The sequence below is a fragment of the Balaenoptera borealis genome (genome assembly GCF_965194805.1).
Source record: "Balaenoptera borealis genome assembly, chromosome: 1".
Taxonomy (NCBI): Eukaryota; Metazoa; Chordata; class Mammalia; order Artiodactyla; family Balaenopteridae; genus Balaenoptera; species Balaenoptera borealis.
Window position 1 is genome coordinate 46152000 of NC_138860.1, and position 26884 is coordinate 46178883.

Genomic DNA, 26884 nt, shown 5'->3' on the forward strand with positions numbered 1-26884 from the left:
GGGTGGTGGGTGTGCCTCACAGAAATGTGAAAAGAATGAAGAAGGTAAAAAGGGTAGAAAGTGGGGAGAATCATTCCTTCTACTCCTATCAATTCACTTACTATAATTATGTGCATATAATAAACATTTAATATATTTTGAAAGAATCATGTGTTAAAATTGTAATATAGAAGAAGCAGTTAAAATTGCTATTATTATGTCATTACTTGTTCTTTAAAATTGGGACTCCATGCTTAAAATAACCAGAGCACAGAATCATAGCTTAGCTAAATCAATCCCTTATTTCAACTGTATAAATATTCTTGAAAATGATGGCAGAATCGATGCTGTTTGAGAGATTACTGTTGATTACTGCTACTCTTAAAATGATTGAATTGATTATGCCATGCTTTGTCAGTTAATGGGACACCCATTTACCTTGATTTTCAAATACTAATTTAATAATATGTAATGGTTTTATTTGGGCAATTGTGTGCTCTCTAATCTGGTTTTTTAGACCTTAACTAAGCAGGTTATTACTTTGTACTGTTTCTCTGGAGAAAGTTTTCTTTCTTAACCATTTAAAAATAAAATATACCTACCAAGCATAGCCCTTTATATAAATAGATGGAAAAAACTCATCCATGAGTTTATTATTCAATAATAATCACTGTTATCGTTTTAGTAGTTTCTTTCAGTCTTTTTTTCCCCTCTGTCCAGCTGGGTTTCTTTGTTTGTTTTTGTTTCATTTGTTTACTTCTCTGTGAACTCTCTCTCTGTAAAACTCTATGTTCACTTTTTGGTTATTGTTGCTTACTTTTATGACATGCATTTTTACATGTTAGTTCCCTTTCACAAATATATTTTTAGTGGTTGCATTCAATTTAAAATATACCATACTTTACTTCCCTGACAGTACCACTTTCTTATACTTTATTATGCATAATTAGATAGGGAAATACACTGCTTTTCAATGGAAGAAAATTTTTATTTGCTTCAACTTTTATATTATAACTTTAAAGCAGCAGATAAACTACCAAGTTTTATAACATTAAGATATCTAAGTTCAGACTACTGAATTTTAAATAATCCTGGAGGATTATACAATCAAAAAGAGGTGTTCTTATTCCACTTTTAAAATGTTTCCTTTAGATTTTTAATGATTTGATGATTTACATGCATTTTAATGGCAAACTTAGAAGGTTTTATATATAATACACCTTCTATCTTCTTGATGTCTCTTGATTTTCTTCTTATAGTCTCTTCAAATAGCCATAAAAGTCTAATATGTTGTATTATTCATCTTTGTGATAATGTAGCCTTGGGCTTTGAGTTTCTCTCTTAAGATGAGGTCCTTGATTTACCACTTTTACACATCTTGTGGGTTTCCTACTCCTTAATCCACTCCAGTTGACAGCTCAAAACCACTTCCTCTTTAAAGTTTGCCTCATTTCCTGTGCATTCATTTCCCTGGCTTTGGTTGGCAGGTGTTATTTATTTAAAGCCTTAATAACAAATATATAGAGAGATTTTTTTCTAGCCCTGGGTAACTGAGAGAAGACTTTCATCTCTTTCCCTCCTAAGGGAAGTTCCTTCAATCTGAAAATTATTTTTGAGTATGTTTGGTTAATTTTTTTTTTTTGGTTATTGTTTAGTGTTTGTTTTATTTGTTTGTTTATCTGGAGATTTTTAAAGAGGCTGTGACTCATAGAAGGCATTGTGTATAGAGATATATTTTATACTCATTACCTAGGATGTTTGCAGAATTTCCCTCTCCCCCAGGGAGTCAATATGCAGCTGCTCTTTATTCCTCACCTGTTGCCATTACCCAAATATAGACAAGTCCAAAGCACCATAGAAACCTTTCATGGAAAACAGCAGAATAGATGACAGAGGAGCTCACTTCTTTTCTTCTTAAAGGTCTCTCTTTTAAAATTATTTCCAGCATAAATTTGGGTTTGTTTTTCCAATAAGAAGTGAATTTCGAATATTCACACTGTTTAAACTTGATTGCCCCCCCACCCCCACTTCATGCTGAATGGGATTAAATCAACTAAGTATTTTTGTGCCACCTAAGCATGGTCTTAATCTAAATTCCTACCTCACAACTTTCTTTGTAAATGTGTAGCTTTGATGATTTGTTCCCAGTAGAACAGTAAACTTCAGATCAGATTTGGAGAAAAGGAATAAAATGTTCCCTCTGTGAGCTCTTCTGGAGCCCCAGGCTGTGGGGAGCAGATCAGCTTGATTCATCAGGAGGTCACGACAGTCCAGTTTGTACCAGCTATCTAAACACTTAAGATTACTGATTTCGTTTGTTTGTTTGTTTGCAATTTGTCTCATACTAAATCCCTGCATAGCTAAACATATTGCTTTAGAATGACTCTTTCTGACGAATTATTATTTAAATGAAGGCTTCCTGGTTCTCTAATGAAGGAAAAATAAGCCCACAGTATGCAAGAAACAGAACAGTTTTGGAATGGAGCTTTCTAAAGAATTCTAGAGGTACTTACAAGTTTAAATGTTGGTGTAAATGTTCCATTTGTTTGCCAGATTAATTTTTGACTTGCTTTTTCCTTAGTCCTGTGGTGGTGGATGTTGGGAGGATGGGCAGAAAATGCATTCAAAATAGAGCTGATATCTACAATATCCATTCCTCAGATATTTATCAAGGCATACTACATGCCTGGTACTAACCTCTCTAGGCTCTCAGGAGAAGAAGATGACCTCTCTAGACTCTCAGGAGTTTTCACTGAGCTACTGTACTGGCGAAAGAGGGGATGTAAACAATTAACTACACTACAGTACACTACAGTGGAAAGGGGCAAACTGGGGGTTCAATTTGGGTTGTAAATATAAAAAAGGGCACAATTAATTCTGACTGAGGTGGTGGGTGAAGGAAAGTCAGGAGAAGCTTCAGGGTAGGTTTTCAATTTGACTTTGAAGATGAATAGGAGTTTGGACCTACGGGTTCCAAGAAGAGTGAACGGTAGAGCCAAAGGATCAGAGATGCACATGTTCAACAGTAGTGGGGAACGTGGCGTAGCCAGTGCACACTGTGCTCTGTGGATAGAGGAGAGCCTGGAGAGGAGGGCTGGGGACAACTTGAGAAAGGCCTGAAGAGCCCAAGATAGTTCTTACCAGGGGAGGGGTCTGATCAGTCACGCACTTTTCATGACGTTACCTTTGTTGGTGGTGTGAAAAACAGATTTGAAAAGGGAGAGGTCAGAGGGAGGAGACAAGATAAGAGCCCAGGAATTGTTCTTGCAGGAGATGAGGGTCTGAACAATCATTGGTAGCAGGGCTGCAACTGGGAGCGATTCCTGAGGTCAAATGGGAAGGATTTGGTGTCTGCAGCACCGAAAGGAGGAAAGGATGACTGAGATTTCTACTGCAGGCACCCAGGTAATGGTGGATCTGTTAAGTGAAATAGGAAGCAAGTTTGAAGTGCCTCTAAGGACGTCCATGTGGCGTCTTTAGGAGGAGACAGTTGGAAATATGTGACAGTGCTCAGGAGAGGGTGGGATGATAGACATACACGGGGGAGTCATCAAGGTGTATAGCCTGTGGTTTGGGATTGTGTTTCTAAGGGGGAAAGTGGCTGATTAAGAAGTAGATAGGAGGTGAGGGATTTGGAAGTGGATTTTTTGCTTTGGTTTGTTTTTGTTTCAGGACTTGAGCACATTTGTGGGCTTAGAGGTAAAAACCAGTGGAGAGGAAGATAATGACAATGCAAGAAAAAGGACATAGTTGATGGAGTAAGAGTTTGGAGGAAGAAGTTGGGATGTCTTCCTTTGAGACAGGCAGGAAGGAGGAAAGTATATTTGACAATGAGATGAACTTGGAAGTGGATACGAGAGAAATGACGCTTGTTATCTCTATTTTCTTAAAAAAAGGAAGTCTGAGAGTAAAGGGAAATTGGAGGAGGGAGTGAGGATACTGATGAAGATGCAATAGCTGCTGTGGAGAGTGGAAGAGGCAGTCACCAAGGATGAGAAAAGGTTTGCTGAATAGTGATGCGTCCGGCCCAGACTGGAGCTCATTTGTTTGTAGTGGAGCCAAATGCACGGCTTTGTGATGTCTTCTGTACTGCTGGGAAGGCTGCAAGAAGCAGCCGGAGAAAGTGGGCAGAGGAGTTGATCCAGGGCTAGAAACTGATGTGGCAGATTTTGAAGATAGTTAGGGGTAAGAAAATAAAAGGTGTTCCTGACTGTGGTATTAAAGGATAAATCATGGTATCCCAGAGTGCTAGGATAGGTAGTGCAGGAAGTAAAGCTTGGAGGAGGCATCCTAGGGGTTGGGAGAATCAGGACAGGCAAGTGCCTAAGGGGTGAGAGGTGAATAGTAGAATATTAGGTTTAAAAGAAGAAAGAGAGAGAGACAGAGAGAGACAGAAAGAGAATATAAATGAGGAAGAAGGAAGAGAGGATGTTGTGGGCAAAAGAGTAGTGTTTTCATACTTAGCCAGTTCATTCATTCAATAAAAATATTTATTTTTGTTACATTATTATAATATAAAATATTAATATTTTGTTATTATATTAGATGGAACAAACAACCTCCAATCTTATCTTGGAAATTAAATATTTTACTTTAAAAAATGCCTCATTTTAAAGCTTTAGACCAAATTATATATAATTTATTTGGTTTTTTTACATAAATCAATTATTTAAAAGGGATAAAGAAGAATTAATGAATTCTTTTATATTTTTGCTCATAGCTAGGTTATCTCCCATCTACTGTAGTAGTAAAAGTCAAAATTTGCAGTTAGCCTAACATTATAATTTACATGTTACAATTACAGTGAAATTTAAAATGCAAATTCAAGTGAAGTTCCCAACCTGAGCTTCTTTTAGCTTTACACATATATATTTATTTACCTCATTGCAGCTTTCTTCTTCCCCAAATTACCATCTTTTATTCCTGTTTCTGTATATCTACTATAAAGCAGACCCAGTGGTATCTATTTATACTATTCCAGATCAGTCTCCTTGATGAGAAGAGCCCACAGAGCAATAATAGACACATTTATTAGCTTATGATGTTTCTTCTACAAATGACAAACTTTCTTGTACTGTTTGTATCTTTTATTAGGAGAGCTTCAAGTACTCTGAAAGAATGTCATTATGTTCCCTTCAGGAAAGTAAATGAGCAGATGAATTCCACATCTGCAAAATGGGAATGTTCACAGATTTCTGGAACTATATTGAAATTTCAGAATTCCCTTTGGTGGTTATGTAATATATTCATTGAAACAGCAACAAATTTAGGAATGGACTAGAATGCAGGCTATTAGACAAAAAGCCATCCTTTAATCCTACTGAGATCCTTCTTTTTTCTATTTCATGAAGTTAACAACTTTGACATTAAAGAAACTTTTTGCTATAAAAGATTTTTCTTTCAACTTTTCTCTTTCCCCCATCCCTCTTTTACATCTGTTTTTCAAATTATCTTGGTGGTATAATTACATATTAGTTTCTCTTACCTCCCCATTCCGACTTCCTTCACCAAATTTCCAAAATAATTTACCCCATCAAATAGTGTCAAGATCATCCAGCCTTAAAGCTACCATTAAGAGATTCATTGCTTATATTATTCTATTCCTTTCCATTACAACAAACAAAGGAAAACTGATAAAGTGCCCTCAGCCTTCTGGAATATCCCCCACCCCCAGAAGTACTACACTGTCTTACCATATGTCAGAGAGCTTTGAATTGGGTGCTGTAGGGGAGGAAAAAAAAAGCAGCAACTTTTCTCTACCCTCTTAAATTTGGTGGCTGGGGCCTATGATTTAAACTGACAAGAGACAATAACAGGAGAAAAAATAGTTTATTTAAGCATGCAATTCACATACATTCAACTCAGTATTGAGTAGCAGATGGGTAGTTAGAATTTGGGGCTTTTATACCACCTTAACAAAGGGTGATAAATTTGTGGAGAAGTGACAAGACAAAGGAAAAGGGATTTGGGCTTCTAGGGCAGTAAATTGTGGGAAGGTAAATATATGGGGGAAAATAATGAAAGTTAAGGTTTATTTTATTTTTTATAAATTTATTTATTTATTTTTGGCTGCGTTGGGTCTTCGTTTCTGGACGCAGGTTTTCTCTAGTTGCGGCAAGCAGGGGCTACTCTTCGTTGTGGTGCGCCAGCTTCAATAGTTGAGGCATGTGGGCTCTAGAGCGCAGGCTCAGTAGTTGTGGCGCATGGGCTTGGTTGCTCCGCGGCATGTGGGATCTTCCCGGACCAGGGCTCGAACCTGTGTCCCCTGCATTGGCAGGCACATTCTTAACCACTGCACCACCAGGGAAGTCCCAAGGTTTATCTTAGTAAGGTTTGTTTGTATAGACCCATTTTGGTGCTAACTTTCTTTCTCCAGTGATAATGGTTGTTTTCTCCCTCTGTGTGGGAGATGCGAAGGGGAACACATTCACAAAGGGAAATTTATGTCCTGCTTTTAGGCGGATAGGGGAAAGGAAAAGAGCTCTTTCTGTGTTTGCTGCTTCTTAATTGCTTTCAGCTCAAAATAATCCTTATGTCAAAGTAGCATATTTTTTTGTTGCATATTCTGATCCCCTTCAGTACTTTAGATATTAGTGAGCACATGTGTTTCACAAGAAACTGACTTCTCCAGAACCGGATTCTCCTCTCTCTGGGATGTGTACTGTGCAGGCATCCATATCTACTCTTCATTATAATGCTATTATTAAATACCAAACTTGTCTGATCATAAGAATCAACTGGAAGAAGATATTGAAGGTACAGGATCTCTAGCCTTTCTTGAGTACATTCCAATTCAGTAGGTCTGATGTAGGAAATGGAATTTTCTGTTTGTTTGTTTGTTTGTTGTTGTTTTAATCAGGCAGCCTAGGAGAATCTTATGACCAGAAAAATGAAGGAAAACACTGAGACGGGTGGTTTTTAATCCCCATTTTGAGATGAAGACATGAAGGTTTTCTAGAGCTGCAATACTCTTGGTAGCCACTAGCCACGGTTATTCAAATTAAAGTTAACTATAGGTAACTGAAATATTACTCAGTTTCTCAGTCACACTAGCCACATTTCAAGTAATCAGTAGCCTCATGTGACTAGTAGCTACCATACTACGTAGAACAGATGTAGGACATCTTCATCGTAGCAGAAATTTCTATTAAATGACACTGCCCTAGAGATAAAGTAACTTGCCTATGGTCATATAATGAATAAGTGGTGGAACCATCTTAATGGGTATTTGGATGCACACCTCTCTGAAACAGAATTTTTGGCCACTGTAAGTCCAGCCTCGTTCAGGAGAATCTGCCCAAGGGAAAGGCTTGAGGATCTGTTCAGTGCTGAGACTGAGCCAGCTTTCTTCAGATGTATCTGAAACCCCAGAAGTCTCTCATTTAGGGCGTTAGTTCTGAAACCAAATGAGCCCTCTGAGTGCTTGATGTAAACCTCAAATGGTGACATATTTAGGGGACTGCGGACAGATGACAGCCACTAATCTGATTACACAATAAGTCAAATTTGCATCCATAGGAGCCGTCCACCTCTGATCTACATTCAGTCAACCACAGAAGTTCATCTTGTTCAAGAGAGAATCTCCTTTTAAAGTGTTTCCCTTTTGCAAAGTGGAAGTAACAGTTTCTCTTCTCATATCTAGTTAGTCCTTCATGTACTCCAAATGTTTCCATTATAAGTCAGTGATTTGGATTTAGGAAGGCCTTTTCCTGTAGAAACAACGTTATAACTGTTAGTTTGGTTTCCAGGCTGGCCTACAAGAATCTGCAATGTATAGAAAAGAAATGGATGCACCAAAATTGTAATAAGGAAGTATAAAAACAGTGTTAGTTACATATACCTACCATTTACCACTCTTCTTTTGTGAGACTGTACAGTGTACATTTTAATGTACATTCTTGCACAGGTACAAAAGACACATATAAGATGATTCATTACCACATTGCTTACACTAGACAGAGGAAACTGTCCAAGTATCCATCAGTAGAGGACTGAATAGACCGATGGTTCTAAACTTCACTGTGTATCAGAATCACTTGTAGGACTTGCTAAAACACAGTTTGCTGGGCCTCACCCCTTGAGTTTCTGATTCAGTAGGTCTGGGGCTGGGCCTGAGAATTTGCATTTCTAACAAGTTTCTAAGTGATGTTGATGAGGCTGGTCTAGGGCCCACACTTCAAGAATCATCAAATTAAATAACTGGTTTATCCATATAATGGAATACCATGCAAAAGTTAAAAAAATGAATGAGGACACTTTCTGTGTATTGATATTGAAAAGTCTTCAGGATATACTGTTAAATGAAAAAGCAAGTTTCAAAGCAGTGTATAAATATGCTAACCTTTGCATAATAAATAGGTAAAAATCAGAATATATATATATATATACACACACACACGGGAAAGATATATAAGAAACTAATAAAAGTGATTGCATTTAAGAGACAGGTGGAAATGGAATGGGCAAGGATGGGGTGGGAGGAAGATATCTCAAAGTATATCTTTTTTAAAAAAAATTATTTATTTATTTATTTATTTATGGCTGTGTTGGGTCTTTGTTTCTGTGTGAGGGCTTTCTCTAGTTGCGGCAAGTGGGGGCCACTCTTCATCGCGGTGCGCGGGCCTCTCACTATCGCCGCCTCTCTTGTTGCGGAGCACAGGCTCCAGATGCTCAGGCTCAGTAGTTGTGGCTCACGGGCCCAGCCGCTCCGCGGCATGTGGGATCTTCCCAGACCAGTATTTGAACCCGTGTCCTCTGCATTGGCAGGCAGATTCTCAACCACTGCGCCACCAAGGAAGCCCCAAAGTATATCTTTTTATATTACTTTTATTTTTGAACTATATGAATATTACCTATTTAATAAAATAAACACAATTAAAAATAAAATAAAATGATAAAAAAGAAATCATTCAAGGTCAGTGATTCTCAATAGGGACTAGACGGACCATTTCACAATTAAAAAAAAAATTTTTTTTTTAATTAATTAGTTAATCTATTTATTTTTGGCTGTGTTGGGTCTTTGTTTCTGTGTGCGAGCTTTCTCCAGTTGCGGCGAGCGGGGGCCACTCTTCATCGCAGTGCGCGGGCCTCTCACTATCGCGGCCTCTCTTGTTGCGGAGCACAGGCTTCAAACGCGCAGGCTCAGTAGTTGTGGCTCCCGGGCTTAGTTGCTCCACGGCATGTGGGATCTTCCCAGACCAGGGCTCGAACCCGTGTCCCCTGCATTGGCAGGCAGATTCTTAACCCCTGCGCCACCAGGGAAGCCCTCACAATTTTTTTAATGGCACTTTTTCAAATATTTGCTACTAATTATTGAGGGCTTATAATGTACCAGGCACTTTGCCGTGAATTATTCCTTTGATCCTCAGAATTCTGCTATTTCTGAGATTCGCAAGATTCAAAGCAATTCAATTTCTACTTTTGCCCAAACTATAAGCATTTCTTCTCTGCTTTAATGTTCTCATCTGTAAAATAGGTATATTAGATAAGTTAATAACATAAAGGGTTTAGGATGCTAACTATTATTTCCTTAGCGCTCGTATACTTCTTTGAACATTATTTTAGCTCTTCCTACACACTCTCATAAGCACCTGGCTGTCATACATTCTGCACTTAGGAGGGTAGAACAAGAATCCCTTCTACGGGGCATTCCAGGCTCAAGGATCTCATTTTGGGAGATATCTAGTTGTACAACAATAGAAGCCCTAGAACTCCATATAATGTCAAAGGGAGTGCAAAGTTCATAGCTGATAATCTCATCATCTCCACTCCACTCACCAAAAATCTAAAAACTCTTAAATAGTCCAGTCAAATATCCCTCCTTTATGAAGCCAGAAACCATGTTTTTGATGCTTTTCTTTTAATGCGTCTCATAGTCTTCCTTATGTCATAGTCATTAAAATACAACTTATTTCTCTTTTCTAGGCTGTATGCTCCTCGACCTCCTGGACTCTTACTTGGCTTTAACAGTTGTAGTACCTGGGAAGGACCTTAAGCATAAAAGGAGCTAATTATTTATCGGATTGAACTGGAAAGGCAATTGCAAGTGTAAAATGCAATTACTCTTCAGCCTAATGATACGGGGATAGACAATAGACAAATGGATCAGAGTAGAGGGTGCAAAAACAACCCATGATATGTATGCGAGCTTGATACATATCATTTGTGGTTATACATATTGGGAGAAATGTGGACTATTCAATAAACAGTGCTGGAATAATTAGTTATCTGTAGGGAAAAGTAGGGATTCCTAAATCATATTCTACACAAAAATTAATTCCAGGTTGTAAAAGCTTAATGCTAAAGCACTTTTAGAAGAAAATATAGGAAAACATCCTTACAAAGAAAATAGTAAGAAAGGATTTCTTAAACCAGACCCTAAAATTACAAACCAGAGAGGATAAGATAGTTAAATTTGACTTCATTAAACTTTAAAACTTTTGTTCAACACTATAATCAATGGGAAAAGGCAAGCCACAGACTGGGAAAAAACAACTGCAATGTTTATATCTGAGAAGGATTCACACCTAAAATTGATAAACAATGCCTGCACATCAGTAAGAATACATATGGAGAGAGGGTGTGAATTCACAGAATAAGAAACCTGAATGGCCAATAAATGTATGAAAAGATGCTCAACTCACTAGTAATCTGATAAATGTAAATTAAGGCACCATTTTTTCACATATCAAAATAGACAAAGATGTGTAGTGGGACAATACCTAGAGTTTCTAATGACGTGCGAGGAGGAAACTCTCGTACTCAGCTGGTGGGATATGAATTCCACAGTCACTTTGGAGAGAAATTTAGCAATACCAACTCAGGTAAAGATGCTCACATTTTGCTCCAGAATCCTACACTCAACGCTACAGAAACTCTTGTGTATTTGCACCATAAATATTCACACCAGCATGGATTATAAGAGCAAAGCAAGAGGAAACAAGTGAGAGGTCCATCAACAAGGATATAAATTGTAGTATATGTTAGAAGTATAGATAGCAGTTAAAATGAATAAGCTAGAATTAAATACCTTATATATATGTATATGACATATGATGTCTACCTATCTGCCATAATATGGGTGAAGAAAACAAGCTGCAGAATGACAGGTAGAATCAAGTTTGAAAATATGCATAAGAATGCTATTAGTTTCATGTGGATTCCTACGCATGTTTGTAAGAGTCTAAAATGCCTTAAAGGAATAAACATCACTTTGAGCATAGTGGTGCCTAGTAGTGTTGTAAGGCAGGGTAAAGGGGGCTACAAATGTAGCTGTAGTGTTTGTTTGTTTGTTTGTTATTTTTCAGGGTTACTGGTTTATTTCAAGATGTAATATTTTGACAACTGTACCAAATTTCAAAAAGATAAATAAAAACCATAGATAAAGTTGCTTAAATTATCAAGTGTATTCATTATAGCATTTACTGTGTAGTAGGTATTCAATTAAAATTCAGTTTATAAATCCCTGATCCTAGTATTTTTTTGAGAGGACACAGTATGACTGATTTATAAATTTAACCACACAAAATTATATACACTCTTATTTCTCCTCAAGTACATCTATACATACATAAAATAATGAAAAGGCAAAGAGCCACTTTGTTAAAAAACTCCAATTCTTTGTTTGAAAGATTGCAATCAAAATCAGGAGTAAAAATTCTCTGATCCTACTGTGTAAATCAAAGGACTCAGACAATTTGAGATAAAGTAAATGGCTAAAAGATCTACATATATTTTCAGATGCATGGGAAATGAAATAATTGCAAAGGAAGGTCATTGGCATACCCCTTTTTACCTCTTAAATTTTTTTCATTTATTTCACTGAAGACACAGTGAAATATATGTTTCATAGACTGTGAAAAATGTGTACTACTGTTGCAAGGATGTATTTGCAAGCATTCCTCAGTGTGGATCTTTCTCATCAACATGGAAATATGGTCAAATATGCCCTGTCTTAAGAGTTAGAAAGAAATGCCTTCACTTCATTTTATATCTCTCTATAGATAATACCCAATTTCTCTACTCCGGTTAATTAATAAGGTACTTGGACATATGTTCTACTTTTACTGGAAGCACTTTATGATTCTCCTCCCTTTTCTTTCTTCTTTTTTTTTTTTTTGGTCATACAACAGCAGAAATTTATTCTCTTACAGTTCTGAAGGCTAGAAGTCCAAAGTCAAGGTGTCAATAGGGCTACGATCTTTGAAGGCTCTGGGGAAGAATCCTTCCTTGCCTTTTCAGAGCTTCTGGTGGCTGCTGGCAATCCTTGATGCTCTTTTTATTTTACATCTTTATTGGAGTATAATTGCTTTATAATGTTGTGTTAGTTTCTGCTGTATAACAAAGTGAATCAGCTATATGTATACATATGTCCCCTTATCCCCTCCCTCCCACCCTCCCTATCCCAGGCCTCTAGGTGGTCACAAATCACTGAGCGGATCTCCCTGTGCTTATGCGGCTGCTTCCCACTAGCTATTTTACATTTGGTAGTGTATATATGTCAGTGCTACTCTCTCACTTCGTCCCAGCTTCCCCTCCCCCCACAACCCCCATGTCCTCAAGTTCATTCTCTACGTCTGCATCTTTGTTCCTGCCCTGTCACTAGGTTCATCAGAACCTTATTTTTTTTTTTTAGATTCCATATATATGTGTTAGCATACAGTATTTGTTTTTCTCTAGCTGTAGTGTTTTGTTTAAAATTTTTTTGAGGTAAATATGGGGTAATGGTAAAATTTATTTAGATGGATAGTGGGAATATATGTTACTCACTTTATTGTTCATTATGTTGAAATGGTTCATAATTGAAATATACACATATACAAAACCCTTGTTATTAGTGGTCTATGATTCAACATACCTCATCTCTTGGCTCAGATAAAGTAGAATATAGAGAAGAGATGAGAGAAACTTTTTTAAAGACATTTCAAATATCCTACAGATGATGGGGTTGGTCCATAGCAGTAAGTTTAACCTTGATTTGGTGCAAAACAGATTCTTAATCAGCAGATAAGAAAATCTACCTAATTAGTGTATTTCCCAGGGAGCTTTATGGTATTAGCCAATAGAGACTGCAGCTTTAATTGAGACAGTGATACCACTTAATTGGAACACATGAATGAGATTAAGGGGTACTCAGATAAGGTCAGCTTGTTCCCCCTGTACCCAGAGCTTTGCTGGGTCTCTGCCTTCTTGCTGGCAACCTCTGCCAATTGGATGAAGCTGAGTCAAATGCTTTTACTGTCCTTCATAAATCACTTAATGGAATGTTTTAAATACAGATTCCATGTGTTTCAGAGAGTATTCTGAAACACACTGGCTTGCAGATTCTACTGACAAATTTAGAACTCATTACATTGAAGCCCTAGACATTTTCATTACTTTTAACTTGTTGACCCAACAATTTAATATACATTTAATGAAATAAATTGATACTTTTGTGAGGATTCAATAATGTATTTCAATTGATTATATCTGTATTAGGGTGAGAAAGAGAGAGAGACAGGAGAGATGTTTTAAATAAGGAATCGACTCACACAATTCTGGAGACTAACGAGTCCCAAGATCTGAGGGCAGCAAACTGGACACCCAGAAGAGCTGATATTGTAGCTCCAGTTTGAAAGCTGGCAGCCTAGAGATCCAGGAAAAGCCGTTTCAGTCTAAGTCCAGGGGCCAGCAAAGACAAATGTCCCAGCTCAAGAAAGGCAGGCAGGAGGAAATTCCCTCTTACTCAGCCTTTTTGTTCTATTTAGGCCTTTAACTGATTGGATAAGGTCCACCCACATCGGGGAGGACAATATTCATTACTCAGTTTACCTATTCAGATACTAACCTCATCCAGAAACACCCTCAAAGACACCCTCCTGAATAATGTGTGAGCATATATCTGGGCATCTCATGGCCCACTAAACTAGACACATAAGATTAACTATAACAACATCTTTTTACCTAAATTTAAGATCATTTCACAAGGCTTCTTGACAATGTGGTTTTTATTACGAAAGAGTACTTACATTCCTCCATTAATAAAAAGGGAGTGCTTGAATTCCTCCATAAACATCAGTGTAGTCTTAGTAGAGAGAAAAACTTTGTTAAAAACATTGACAATGATTTTTTAAAATTTTCATAAATGTTCTATTACAAACTAGTTTTGTGACCATGGGCCAATTAATTTCTTGATCTGAAAATAGGAAAAGGTTGGAAATGACCCTTATGATCCCATCCAGCTCTAGAAGTCTGTAATCTTTGGTCTTTTCATCAATATATGGGCGTTGGAATGTGATTGACATTGGCATGTCTGTGCTGCTGTCCAGATGAACTCAAGTTGCTTTTGTACGTGTATTGTGGAAGGTAGTCTCAGTTATTTACAGTTCTACTTCATATTTAACCCCCTTGGTGCATATAATGCTAGTTTAGAGTAAGTGAATTACCTGTGAGGCTTGGACTCCAAGCAGAGCTAATCGTATGAGGTTCTAGCACATTTATTAAGCGTGGTGAGAATTCACTTTATGGAAGAGCAATTCCCATAGTAAAAATGTGTGACTTTAAATAACCTGGTACTATTTAGATAGTACTGTTGGGGTTTTTCGTGGGGTTTTTTCTGTTTCTGTTTTTAGAGCATCACATACAATAGCTTTTAGTTCATTTCTCACTAACGTACATTACTCAAGAATTTTTAAATTTAGTGATTAACTGATATACTGGCTGGCAATCATTAGGTTGTCAAAAAAGCAAAATTGCAGGTGTTTGAGTTATCATCAAGAAAATTGTATTCAGAGGACTCAGTGCCTGACTGAATCAAGTGGACAGGAGTCAGAACCATTTTGGCAGTTCTGAAATTCGTGTGAGGGTAAGTTAGAGCATGCTAAAATAATTTACCCTAATGAGTACTTTATCTACCTTGTAAATGGTTTCAGAAAGTTAGCTGGCCTGCAGAAATGTTGAATAGTTTATGAAGTTTTCCTGGACTTTCCCAAACCTAGCAATGCCATCTTTCATTTTATAGCAAAGTCCACTCCTTCTTACTGTTACCTGTCTCCCCAGACTAACAAAGCACAAGCATATCTGGGTCCCAAACACAGTTTTCTTGAATTTTTTCTTTTTTTTTTTACATTAATAGCATAAATTCTTGAAGAGAAGAAGTAAAAACTGTAACAGAAAACATTTCAGACAAACATACTTCTGTGCAGAAAGAAGAAAAGTGGAATAAGATAAGAAAAAAGAAAGGACATAGTTAGGAAAATAAAAGAGAATCTGAAGGAGACACCAGAGAACCTATTATGTTGGAAGGGGAATCACTTAGTAACATTCCTAAGCTTGTTGCTTCGTTTAAGTCTGGCCTGACTTCTATTAATGTGCATGTTGTATTCATTTGCATGGCTGCAATCTCAAAGCAAAGATTATCTTCAGGATTTTGGAATAATCTGAGAGCCTCTGATAAAATATGTGCAAAAACTTTAATAACCATAATTAGACTCAAAAAGAGCAAAGGGAATTTCATTTTTTCAGTTTCTGCATTTCAGTTTTATATTTTGTTCAAAACCAAAAAAGATTGTTTAATGGGCAAAATATTAGTATTCTTCCTAAATTCACAGTCCTTGTGATGCTTTCTGAAAAAGTAGCTGTATCAGATTGGTTTAATTTTCTTTTCCACACTCTTCCCTCTCCTTTTTGTAAAAATAAAAAAAGGCAGCCAATCTGCAACTTCCTTAGGGGAAATTAGACAATTTAGAGAAGTAGCAAAATAAACATGATTTATTCTCATCAAATGTGTCATGAGGAAATTGGAGGCATGCTGTGAAGTAATGGCAAAATAATCTTGAAAATTTCCAAGCACTTTTCCCAAATGAAATGGAAGAAAATTTAAAGTTAGCTTCCATCTAATTATGGCTAAAGAAAAATGTGTGCATAAAATTACAGGCATATGTATTTTTCTAACACTGCAGTTGGTTTCTTCCCCTAAAAAAGAGGAAACCAGACTTAAGATCCTACAGGTTCTAAAAATCTGTTCTCTTGAATAGCTGACCACAGTAGGAGTTTTATTTTTCCATAGAGTCAAGGTAGTGAGGATTGTAACATAATATGGTAGTGTTTTTCCTCCCATAGATAGCTCCTCCCATTTCTCTTATATTAACCTGTCAAAGTATTGTTTAACTAAATATGTAGTGCACATGGGAACCTTAATTCATTTCAGTGGCTGTGATCATTTGTAGAAAACACTGTTTTTGCTTCTGCCTCACCAGCTGGAGCTGGTGCCTGGCCCCTTACATAGCATCTGTAAGTTCATGTGGACTCCCTGAATGCCTTAATGGACTAAGCTTTGTGGCTATATTGAAGATAATGCATCTGCTTTTAGAATAGGGATTGGAAAAAAATAAGGGTCTCTAACAGTCCAAGAGCAAGTACACTCAGAGTTTAGGATTTCTATGAGTGTAAGTTTTGGAAACAAGGAAATGCTTTCTGAGTCCGGGGAGGGTCGTGGCATGACTCTGATATATTAAATAGAAGCTCTTGGGAGCATAAGTGTGTGTTTCTCTTCTGTGGATTACTATCTGAAGTAAATCACAGAGAACTTGAGTTGGTTTATAGGTCTCATTTTTAACTCAAAGTGGAGTTCCTGCCAGCTAGGACGCAGGGACCTGCTGGCATCAATGCGGCCCACGAAGAATGTTTGTAGCAGAGTCTGTTAAGGAAACCTGTCACGGGGCTTCCCTGGTGGCGCAGTGGTTGGGAATCTGCCTGCTGATGCAGGGGACACGGGTTCGAGCCCTGGTCTGGGAGGATCCCGCGTGCCGCGGAGTGGCTGGGCCCGTGAGCCGCAACTACTGAGCCTGCGCGTCTGGAGCCTGTGTTCCGCAACGGGAGAGGCCACGATAGTGAGAGGCCCGCGCACCGCGATGAAGAGTGGCCCCCACTTGCCACAGCTGGAGAGAGCCCTCGCGCAGAAACGAAGACCCAACACAGCCATAAATAAATAAATAAATAAAATAAAATAAAAAAATAAAGCAAATAATTAAAAAAAAAAAAAAGAAAGAAAACCTGTCACTCAAGCACCAATAATAAATGTGCTTTAAAAAATAAAACATCATTTAGTTCAGTTATGGAGAATCCAATTTATCCCCATTCTCTAAGGCATTTACTAGGAGAAAGAGAGAGCCCTTGGGCAGTATTTTGTGTAATTAGATTTTTGCACCTTCGTATTGTGAATTGGGATTTCTGATATCTCCACCCTAAGGTGCAAAGTGATGGTGCTTAGAAACCTGAAACTAAAGCTGATGTTATAACTCATCAGGAATTTTAAACTTTTATAATCTGAGAAACTCTGGGGAAAATAAACAATAGTGGATATTATTATACTCTTCTATAAATATTAAAAATGTTTTATTTTCAGAGCTACTTCTGTCATTCTCCCAAATTAATCTTCACCTGAAACCTCGAAAGATTTTAAGATATTGTGCAGGGATGGACCTAGAGTCTGTCATACAGAGTGAAGTCAGAAAGAGAAAAACAAGTACCGTATGCTAACACATATATATGGAATCTAAAAAAAAAAATGGTTCTGATGAACCTAGGGGCAGGACAGGAATAAAGATGCAGACATACTAGAGAATGGACTTGAGGACATGGGGAGGGGGAAGGGTAAGCTGGGACGAAGTGAGAGAGTGGCATGGACATATATACACTACCAAATGTAAAACAGATAGCTAGTGGGAAGCAGCCGCACAGCACAGGGAGATCAGCTCGGTGCTTTGTGACCACCTAGAGGGGTGGAATAGGGAGGATGGGAGGGAGACATAAGAGGGAGGAGATATGGGGCTATATGTATATGTATAGCTGATTCACCTTGTTATACAGCAGAAACTAACACAACATCGTAAAGCAATTATACTCCAATAAAGATGTTAAAAAAAAAAAGGATAGTGTGCCAAAGGCCTAGTTAACCCTCTTCTCATGTGTGAATTTGCCTCAGTTTTCAGGAAACAGCCACTTTGTTAAAAGGAACCTATTTTTTTTTTTTAATTTCTGTATTTTTCTACTTCATAGTAACAATAGAAATGTAACATCTGAAAAATGTGATTTTTTGTTTTTTGTAATATCATAGGAAAAACCAAAGGTGAAATGTGAAGTAAATAAAACTGGATACAAAATGTAATAATCTCAACTATTTAAAAAATAATTGAAAAAAGATAAGAAGGATATATAGCAAAAATAGTGCTTAGATTTTTTGTATCTTGCTGTACTTATGAGCTACATTTCTAAAAGTGATTGAAACAGCATAGAATCTGAATATTTTGGAGAAGAGTTTTTAATATACCATAGTTGTTTTGACCCTGGGAATAATGGAGGAACTAGGAATAATCCACTAGAAACAGTATCTTTCAAGGAAGAAAACTATTGATAAAGTGTAGAATTGAGATAAACTACTGAAGGACTGGAAGATTGACAAACAACCTTCTAGAATGAGAAAATATACAAATCTGTCAAGTTCTTCGGACTTTATATAAGTTTTACCTAGGCCCTGATATATTTCCCATGTCTACGAACTGGTCAAGAAAAACAAACAAACCAAGAAAAGCTTTTGTTTGTAAATAATTCCCCACCTATAATTTCAGGGACAAAATCCATCTAAAAGCTTAAACGGAGTTAACCTGTGAGAGTCAGATTTTTTTTTTAAATAAAAGAATAGTGCTATGAGAGTGCATAGTTTTAATAATAAATAGTCAAGATGAGAACTGGACCTTTCTCCTTTCTTGGGGTACTAGCATGGGTTTCATGATTGTGATGCACTGTAATTTGCTTTACTCTTAAATATTTACTTAGCCATTCTTTCATTCATTCAACAAATATTTGCTGAGTACATAAATACACTATACCCCTGGAGGAGAGATAAGCTATATTTAAACAGCTGTAGCAAAAGTGGTGCAGTTTTGGGAGAATAGGAAAGAAGGTGAGTGTTTCCAGCTGGGGAGAGCCAAAAAAGGCTTCTTCTTGGGTTGGGATTGCCACCTGAGCTTGAAGGGAGGGAGAAGTCATGGCCATGTACAGGGGACGAGGAGGGTTAGTCTGAGTAGACAGGTGGGAAATAAAAGATAGTTGGAGCCAGATCACAGGGCCTTTGTTGCCAGGCTAAGTGGTTACTTTTCTAGGCAATGGGGAACTGTTGAAGGTTTTTACAAAGGAATTAACGTGATCTTGCAACAACATGTCAAATGAAACTTGTCAGGCCGGGATGCAGAGGATTATGGCTCTACGACTATGAGGTGTGTCTCTTAAGGCTTTCAAAAGAGTTTCCTGGGAGAATTAATGGCAAGACTTGGTTCTGAAGGCCAGTTCCCCAGTCTAACATCTGGGCCTTGATAACTCGTGTCAGCTTTCTCTTGAGTGGAACCATGGTGGCCAGATAGGATTCAGCCTTTCCTGTTCTGCTCCATCAACTCTGGACTCACTCTGGCCACTTCCTAGAATCTGCCTTTGCAACACAGACCAAGCTTTGTCTTTCTCCCATAATCCTCCAGGATTTAGGTATTGGCAGTGGCACTGCCCCCTCCCACTCTGGCTTTGACTTTTTTGTTCCTCTTTTAGAACTGAGAGCTAAAAGGTTTTACTGGTTTGTTTGCTATGTTTTGTTTTGCATTTTTGCTCGCTGTGATTCTGAGATAGGGCAGATTAAGAGACTTTTACAATGTTGTTTCAAGATAATAAAGACTTGATTGGAGGCATGGGGGTTGGGATGGGGAAAAGGAGATGGATTCAAGAAATTCTGTGGAAGTAGAAGTGACAATACCTGATGACTGAATATGGGAGCAAGGGAAAAGGAATCAAATAATAGTGCTGAGTTTTGGAGTCTGTATGAATTCAAATGGTTTTAAAAGGTCCGGAAGATACTTTTCTTACTTTTACAAAGTTGAACTGAAGCTAAGTGTGGACAGACCTGTCACGGAGGCTTCTTTTAACTTTAATGATGATCACCCTGAAGGGTGTTGAGAGCAGGCTGGTCAAGTAAATGGTAGCAACACCACACCCAGCACAGTATGCTGCAATAATTGAGTAGGATTAGAAGAAATATGCCTGTGCCAAAAACGCTGGTGCAAGAAAATGCAGAAGAAGCCCTTTGTGGCTCTAGTCTTTATATTACTGAGTAACTTCCTTTTAGAGAAAGACCTGGCACTGTGTTTTACAAACAATTTAGGAAAGGGAATATGATACTAAATAGTGGCAATTCAATACTCAAGCATCTTGAAAACTGTGGAAACAAGCTGGTTTAAGCTGAAGTTATTTTGTGTGGTGCCTGTGGGCTGATCCACTTATTTGAATGCTCTCATGGTGGAATATTACATAATAGTAATAATACTCAAAATTTATTGAGTAACTAAAGTGTCTGACACTGCTACAGGTACTTTTTAACCTGTAGAGTATCCCATTGAATCTTCACAAAATGCTATGAAAATGGGTGTCTTATAATCCCCATTTTACAGGTGACAAAATTAAGGCTCAGACATTTTTCACAGAACTAGAACAGATAATCCTAAAATTCATATGAAACCATAAAAGACCTGGAATCGCCAAAGCAATCCTGAAAAAAAGGACCAAAGCAAGAGGCATAACCCTCCCAAACTTCAGACAATACTACAAAGCTGTAGTAATCAAAACAGCGTAGTACTGGCACAAAAACAGACATATAGATCAATGGAACAGAATAGAGAGCCCAGAAATAAACCCACACACCTATGGTCAATTATTCTTTGACAAAGGAGGCAAGAATATACAATGGAGAAAAGACCGTCTCCTCAGCAAGTGGTGTTGGGAAAATTGGACAGCCACATTTAAATCAGTGAAGTTAGAACACACCCTCTCCTCACTATAAACAAATATAAACTAAAAATGGCTTAGAGACTTAAACATAAGACATGACACCATAAAACTCCTAGAAGAGAACATAGACAAAACATTCCCTGACATAAATAGTACCAATGTTTTCTTAGGTCAGTCTCCAAAGGCAATAGATAAAAACAAAAATAAACAAATGGGACCTAATCAAACTTACAAGCTTTTGCACAGCAAAGGAAACCATAAACAAAACAAAAAGACAACCTACAGAATGGGAGAAAATATTTGCAAATGATGCAACTGACAAGGGATTAATTTCCAAAATATACAAACAGCTCATACAACTCAACAACAAAAAAACAAAGCAACCCTATCCAAAAATGGGCAGAAGACCTAAATAGACATTTCTCCAAAGAAGACATACAGATGGCCAATAGGCACATGAAAAGATGCTCAACACCACTAATTATTAGAGAAATGCAATCAAAACTGCAATGAGGTATCACCTCACACCAGTCAGAATGGCCATCATCAAAAAGTCTACAATTAACAAATGCTGGAGAAGGTGTGGAGAAAAGGGGACCCTCTACACTGTTGGTGGGAATGTAACTTGGTGCAGCCACTGTGGAAAACAGTGTGGAGGCTCCTCAGAAAACTAACAATGGAATTACCATATGATCCAGCAATCCCACTCCTGGGCATATATCTGGACAAAACTATAATTCAGAAAGATGCATGCACCCTTATGTTCATAGCAGCACTATTCACAATAGCCAAGACATGGAAACAACCTAAATGTCCATTGACAGATGAATGAATAAAGAAGATGTGGTACATATAGACAGTGGAATATTACTCTGCCATAAAAAAGAATGAAATAATGCCATTTGCAGCAACAGCAACATGGATGCAACTAGAGATTATCATACTAAGTGAAATAAGTCAGACAGAGAAAGACAAATACCATAGATATCACTTACATGTGGAATCTAAAATATGGCACAAATGAACTTATCTGTGAAACAGAAAGAGAATCACAGACATAGAGAACAGGCTGGTGGTTGCCAAGGGGGAAGGGATTGGGGGAGGGATGGAGTGGGAGGATGGGGTTAGCAGATGTAGGCTTTTATATGTGGAATGGATAAGCAGCAAGTTCCTACTGTATGGCACAGAGAACTATGTTCAATCTCTTATGATAAACCATAATGGAAAATATAAAAAAAGAATGTATATATATATATGTATAACTGAATCACTTTGCTGTACAGCAGTAATTAACACAACACTGTAAATCAACTATACCTCAGTATAAAAAAATTGAGGCTCGGAGAGAGGAGCTCAATGTAACACAGCTACTAACTCGCTTTTCACTTTGACTCATTAAGGCTAATGTTTGATTTAGTTGGTTTTAATTCAGGTTGCACTGAGGGCCGCTTACGTGCTGGTAAGCATTCCTAAACATCTGTGAAAATGTAGGTTATGTTTGTCTTGAGCTTGCAGTGAGTAGGACGGCTGTTCTGTATGCAGCAGGGCAGGATGGCCCCAGTTAATGAGTTACAGTAAACAACTTGCTTTTGGCTTCTCCTTGATTCCTCAGTTTAGTTTAAGGACCTTCCCTGGGTGGTTGGCTTGGGTGCTTCATCATCAATTTAATTACTAGGGATTACCAAAAACTTTCTATGTGCCAAATGCAGTGCTGAGCACTTTTATTTTACTGTGTTGCTTCATGTGATTATGACAACACTATGAGATTGCTACTCTTTTATTTTTAATTGAAGTATAGTTGATTTACAATATTGTGTTAGTTTCAGGTGTACAGCAAAGCGATTCAGTATTTTTGCAGATTATATTCCATTATAGGTTATTATAAGATAATGGGTATAATTCCCTCTTCTGCACAGTATGTCCTTGTTGCTTATCTATTGTATATATAGTAGTTTGTACCTGTTAATACCATACCCCTAATTTGTCCTTCCCCCTTCCCTCTCCCATTTGGTAACCACAAGTTTGTTTTCTATATCTGTGAGTCTTTCTGTTTTGCATATACGTTCATTTGTATTACTTTTTAGATTCCACATATAAGTGATACCATACAGTATTTGTCAATCTGACATTTCACTAAGAATAATACTCTCTAGTTCCAGCCACGTTGCTGCTAATGGCAGTATTTCTTTCTTTTTTATGATTGAGTAATATCCATGAGATTGCTACTCTTGTTGGCTTGATTTTATATGAGGGAAAGTAACTGGTGTGAAGTCCCACTACTAGTAAGTAGCAGAGATGGGACTCTTTAGAGTCAGCCCATGTCTGTCTGACTCCAGAGTCCATCCTCCTAACTACAGTGGTATTTTGCCCCAACACCAGGCTTTTCTCAAATTGTCAAGATCCCTACACTGGGCATTCCTTTATTTGGGTTTAGATCAGCTTGATCTAAAATCTAGATACATTTTGGGAATCGCTTTAGGTTCTTTTCCTCCTAGAACCTGTGATGTTGTTAGCTGTTTTATTTACATTTTGAACCAGTCTTTAGGTTAATTCCCCTAGGAAGCTGTAATCTCTTTTTTATGAGTGCTCCCTGGTGGATGCTGTGCGGACAGTATATGCAGATATTCAAATCACAGAAACATTTTTCTCATACATTGGGAGGGAGTGGTGGCATTGCAGTATCTCAGTAGAAGCAGGGCAGCCTTGAGGGGGCTGGGTGATGTGGCAGGATGTCAGGTTTCAAGGCTTTGTAGAGCTCATCATAAAATGACATCCACCTCCTTTTATTTAAATCCAATTGCTTGCAAGAGTGCCAAAATTAATCAGAGATTAACCGGCTGCTCTCCTGCTAGACTAAACAGTGGTTACTTGGATCTAAAGGGCCAATTTTGTTAATCATTTATATGTTTCAGTGAGGTGAGACTCATTCTCATCGTGGGGATTCTCAAAGATGTCCCACGCCTATACAAGAAAATTATAGACAAGTATATAGAATTTTATTCCTTATGCACTGTATACAAGCTAAAAAAAAAATAACCAGTTAGACACATAAAGCCTGAGTATATTAAAGTGTTATGCAAATACTGATTAATAGTAATACCATAAACTCACAAAGCAAGCAAAAGTATACCTGACTCAGATTATAGGAACTTTTATTTGCATCTCTACAGAACCTATTATTAGTGGGTATCAAAGCACCTTACAAGTAATAATTATTAAAGCTCATAAATACAACCAGAAAATGTCATTTTATTGAGGGAATAAGCAAGAATTCCCCTTTACCTCGTATGTATTATGAGATCTAAATGCCTGAACTAAAGAAGGATTTTCCTTATAGAGAGAGTATTTATACACTGTGGGTGTTTGGGGCAATGATTCCATAGGCATAGAAGTTGGCAGCTATGGATTCAAGTTTCTCATATTGAGTATCTTGATCTATGTGGTTAGAACCCTTCACTTATTTTTGAAATTTTACATGTGTAATAGCTCTAAACAGCTATAAATAAATATAAGTATAAAATATAACATACAGAGCTATAAGTAGCTATGTACGTTATATTTTAATATTTCTCTGTTGACTATAATATCAAATTTGAAAACAAAAATTATGCCAAGTTCACATGAGAGTATTTTTAAATATTTTGGAATGTTATATCAGGTTTATTTTTTCTCAAACTAATATCTTATTCCAAGGACTAATAGCTTGTAAGCACAGTCAGTGTGACCTGTATATATTTGTATACTCTGTGGCAAGTCCTTGAAATGTTGTGAGGATTTCTCATCTGCTTCAGAATGCTGCTTTGCCCTTTCTCCCCTATTTCTCCTTCTCCTTTCCTGCCTTTGCAATCTCCCTACTTTCTGAAGTTAAGTATAGGTTGGAAAAGCTCAAGAGTATTCCGGTGCCTGACTCTCCCTCTCCCTCCATCTCAAGTCCTCAAGCTCCTCCCACATGATTATTCCTCAGATTTATTTTCTTCTGGTGCTAAGAGGTCATATTGTAGTTGCTGGTCACAGTTGTGAGGCAGCTGTACTTCCATGGTTATATTTCACTGTCACGTAGATTCCAGGAAAAGTGTGGACTAGTGAGCATCTTCCTTTACAGTTAGGATGCTGGAGCCTAGAGAGAATGAGTGACAACTGAGGTCATACAGCTGGTTCACTTCTCTGTCTTCTAGAATTGGGACCAGAATTTAGGTCTCGAGACTCTTAATCCAAAGTTTTTACCTCTACCCCATGGTAGTTATATCATTCTTTGAATCATAAAAAATTTTAGGGACTTCCCTGGTGGCGCAGTGGTTAAGAATCCCCCTGCCAATGCAGGGGACACAGGTTCGAACCCTGGTCCGGGAAGATCCCACATGCTGTGGAGCAGCTAAGCCCGTGCGCCACAACTACTTAGCCTGTGCCCTAGAGCTCGCAAGCCACAACTACTGAGCCCACGTGCCACAACTATTGAAGCTCGCGCGCCTAGAGCCCGTGCTTCGCAACAACGGAAGCCACCGCAATGAGAAGCCCGCGCACCACAACGAAGAGTAGCCCCAACTCGCCACAACTAGAGAAAGCCCGCATGCAGCAACGAAGACCCAACCCAGCCAAAAAATATATAAATAAATAAAATAAAATAAAAAAGTTTTTAAACCAGAAGCGTAGGAGCAGAACTAGAAGAAACCGTTTGTTGATTTTATCCAGGGCTGTGGATCAACAGGGCTAGAAGTGGGGCCCCAGGATCTGAAGACAAACGGAGTGACGTGTGTGCAGAGTTGAAATGGTGAACCCTGGGATTATTGTTGCATTGCTGTGTAGGAGAAGTTGAATGACTGGAGGTAGAAGATAATGAAGAGCAAGTTGAAGTGGAGAACAGGGTGAGGTAGAATGGTGGTTGTAGAAGAACTAGGAGGATGGTTGAGCTTATGGCCATGGCAATGGGTTGTTAATGTAAAATGAAGAAAGTTGGTTACTGGATAGATGGTCCTTAAGGACCTCCAAGTCTCTCAGGATGATGCCAGAGGGGGAGGAAGTCATGGCAGCAGGTATCAAAGTTCTCAGGGCCTGTGGGCTAATAACGAATCCCTAGGAAGCAGAGGGGTTGGGGAGCCTAGAGGGGTATATATAGAATTATGGAGACAGATGCTACATTTCTAAATTCTAATTTTCATTCTTTTTCCAGGGAAAACTGAGGCTGCTATCAAAAACTTCAGTCCCTACTACAGTCGCCAGTACTCTGTGGCTTTCTGCAATTATGTACGCAGTGAAGTAGAACAGCAAAGAGATTTAACATCACAATTTTTGAAGACCAAGGTAACCCATGGAATTTGGTTTCCATATTTCTCCCACTGAAGAATGGTTTATAACTCATAATATTTCTGATATAAACAATAATTTGAATGACAGCTTAAAAAATCTGTTCTCTAATCATTTCATGCTCAAAAAACTATTTGCCTGGAAGTTAGAGCATATGATTTCTTGTTGATGGTGTAATCCACATAAAAAGAAAACTAGCATGATTTCAGTTTTACTATGTTTTTCCCACATTGATGCTTTGACGTCAAAAATCTGACTTGCTGTGGTGAAATACAGTAAAAAACCAGTCATAATTTCAGTGCCTCATACTATGGGTGTTTTTATTTTGGTCATTGATCGAATGTGACTTTATCTTCTAAACCTGTAACTTATTCTGTCTCCTTTGCTCCATTATAATAATTATCCACAACCTAAACAAATATTTATTGACACTATGTGCCAGGCCCTACTCTAAGAACTTGAGAACAAGACAAATTATCTGCTTTCCTGTTAATATTCAAATAGAAGACAGACAATAAACAAATAAACAAATGAATATCAGGTAATAAGAAATGCTACAAAGTAAAATAAAGCAGGAGTCTTATTTCAGAGAAGGTGGTCAGTGAAGCCTTCTGTGGAGATGACATCTGAGCAGAAACTAGAGTGAAATAAGAGAGTAGGCTGTGTGAATACCTGTGGGAAGAGTGTTCCAGGCACATGGAACAGAAGTGCAAAGACCTTGCAGCAGTCAGAAGCATAGCAGGAAGGCTAGTGTGCTGAGAGCCATATAAGCAAGGGAGGAGAGCTGAAAAAGGAA

General features: G+C 37.9%; 1 protein-coding gene across 2 annotated transcripts in view; it reads left to right on the top strand.

Annotated features, from left to right (window-relative positions):
• Positions 1-26884, top strand: part of NIBAN1 (niban apoptosis regulator 1) — a 169517-nt gene that overhangs the window by 42366 nt on the left and 100267 nt on the right. For both annotated transcript variants that reach the window (XR_014247290.1, XM_082401497.1), the window contains exon 2: positions 25955-26085. Coding sequence is in view for 1 of the 2 variants with exons in the window: in XM_082401497.1 (XP_082257623.1) it covers positions 25955-26085 (131 nt within the window). In the remaining variant the exon portion in view is untranslated. The remainder of the gene's footprint in view (positions 1-25954; positions 26086-26884) is intronic.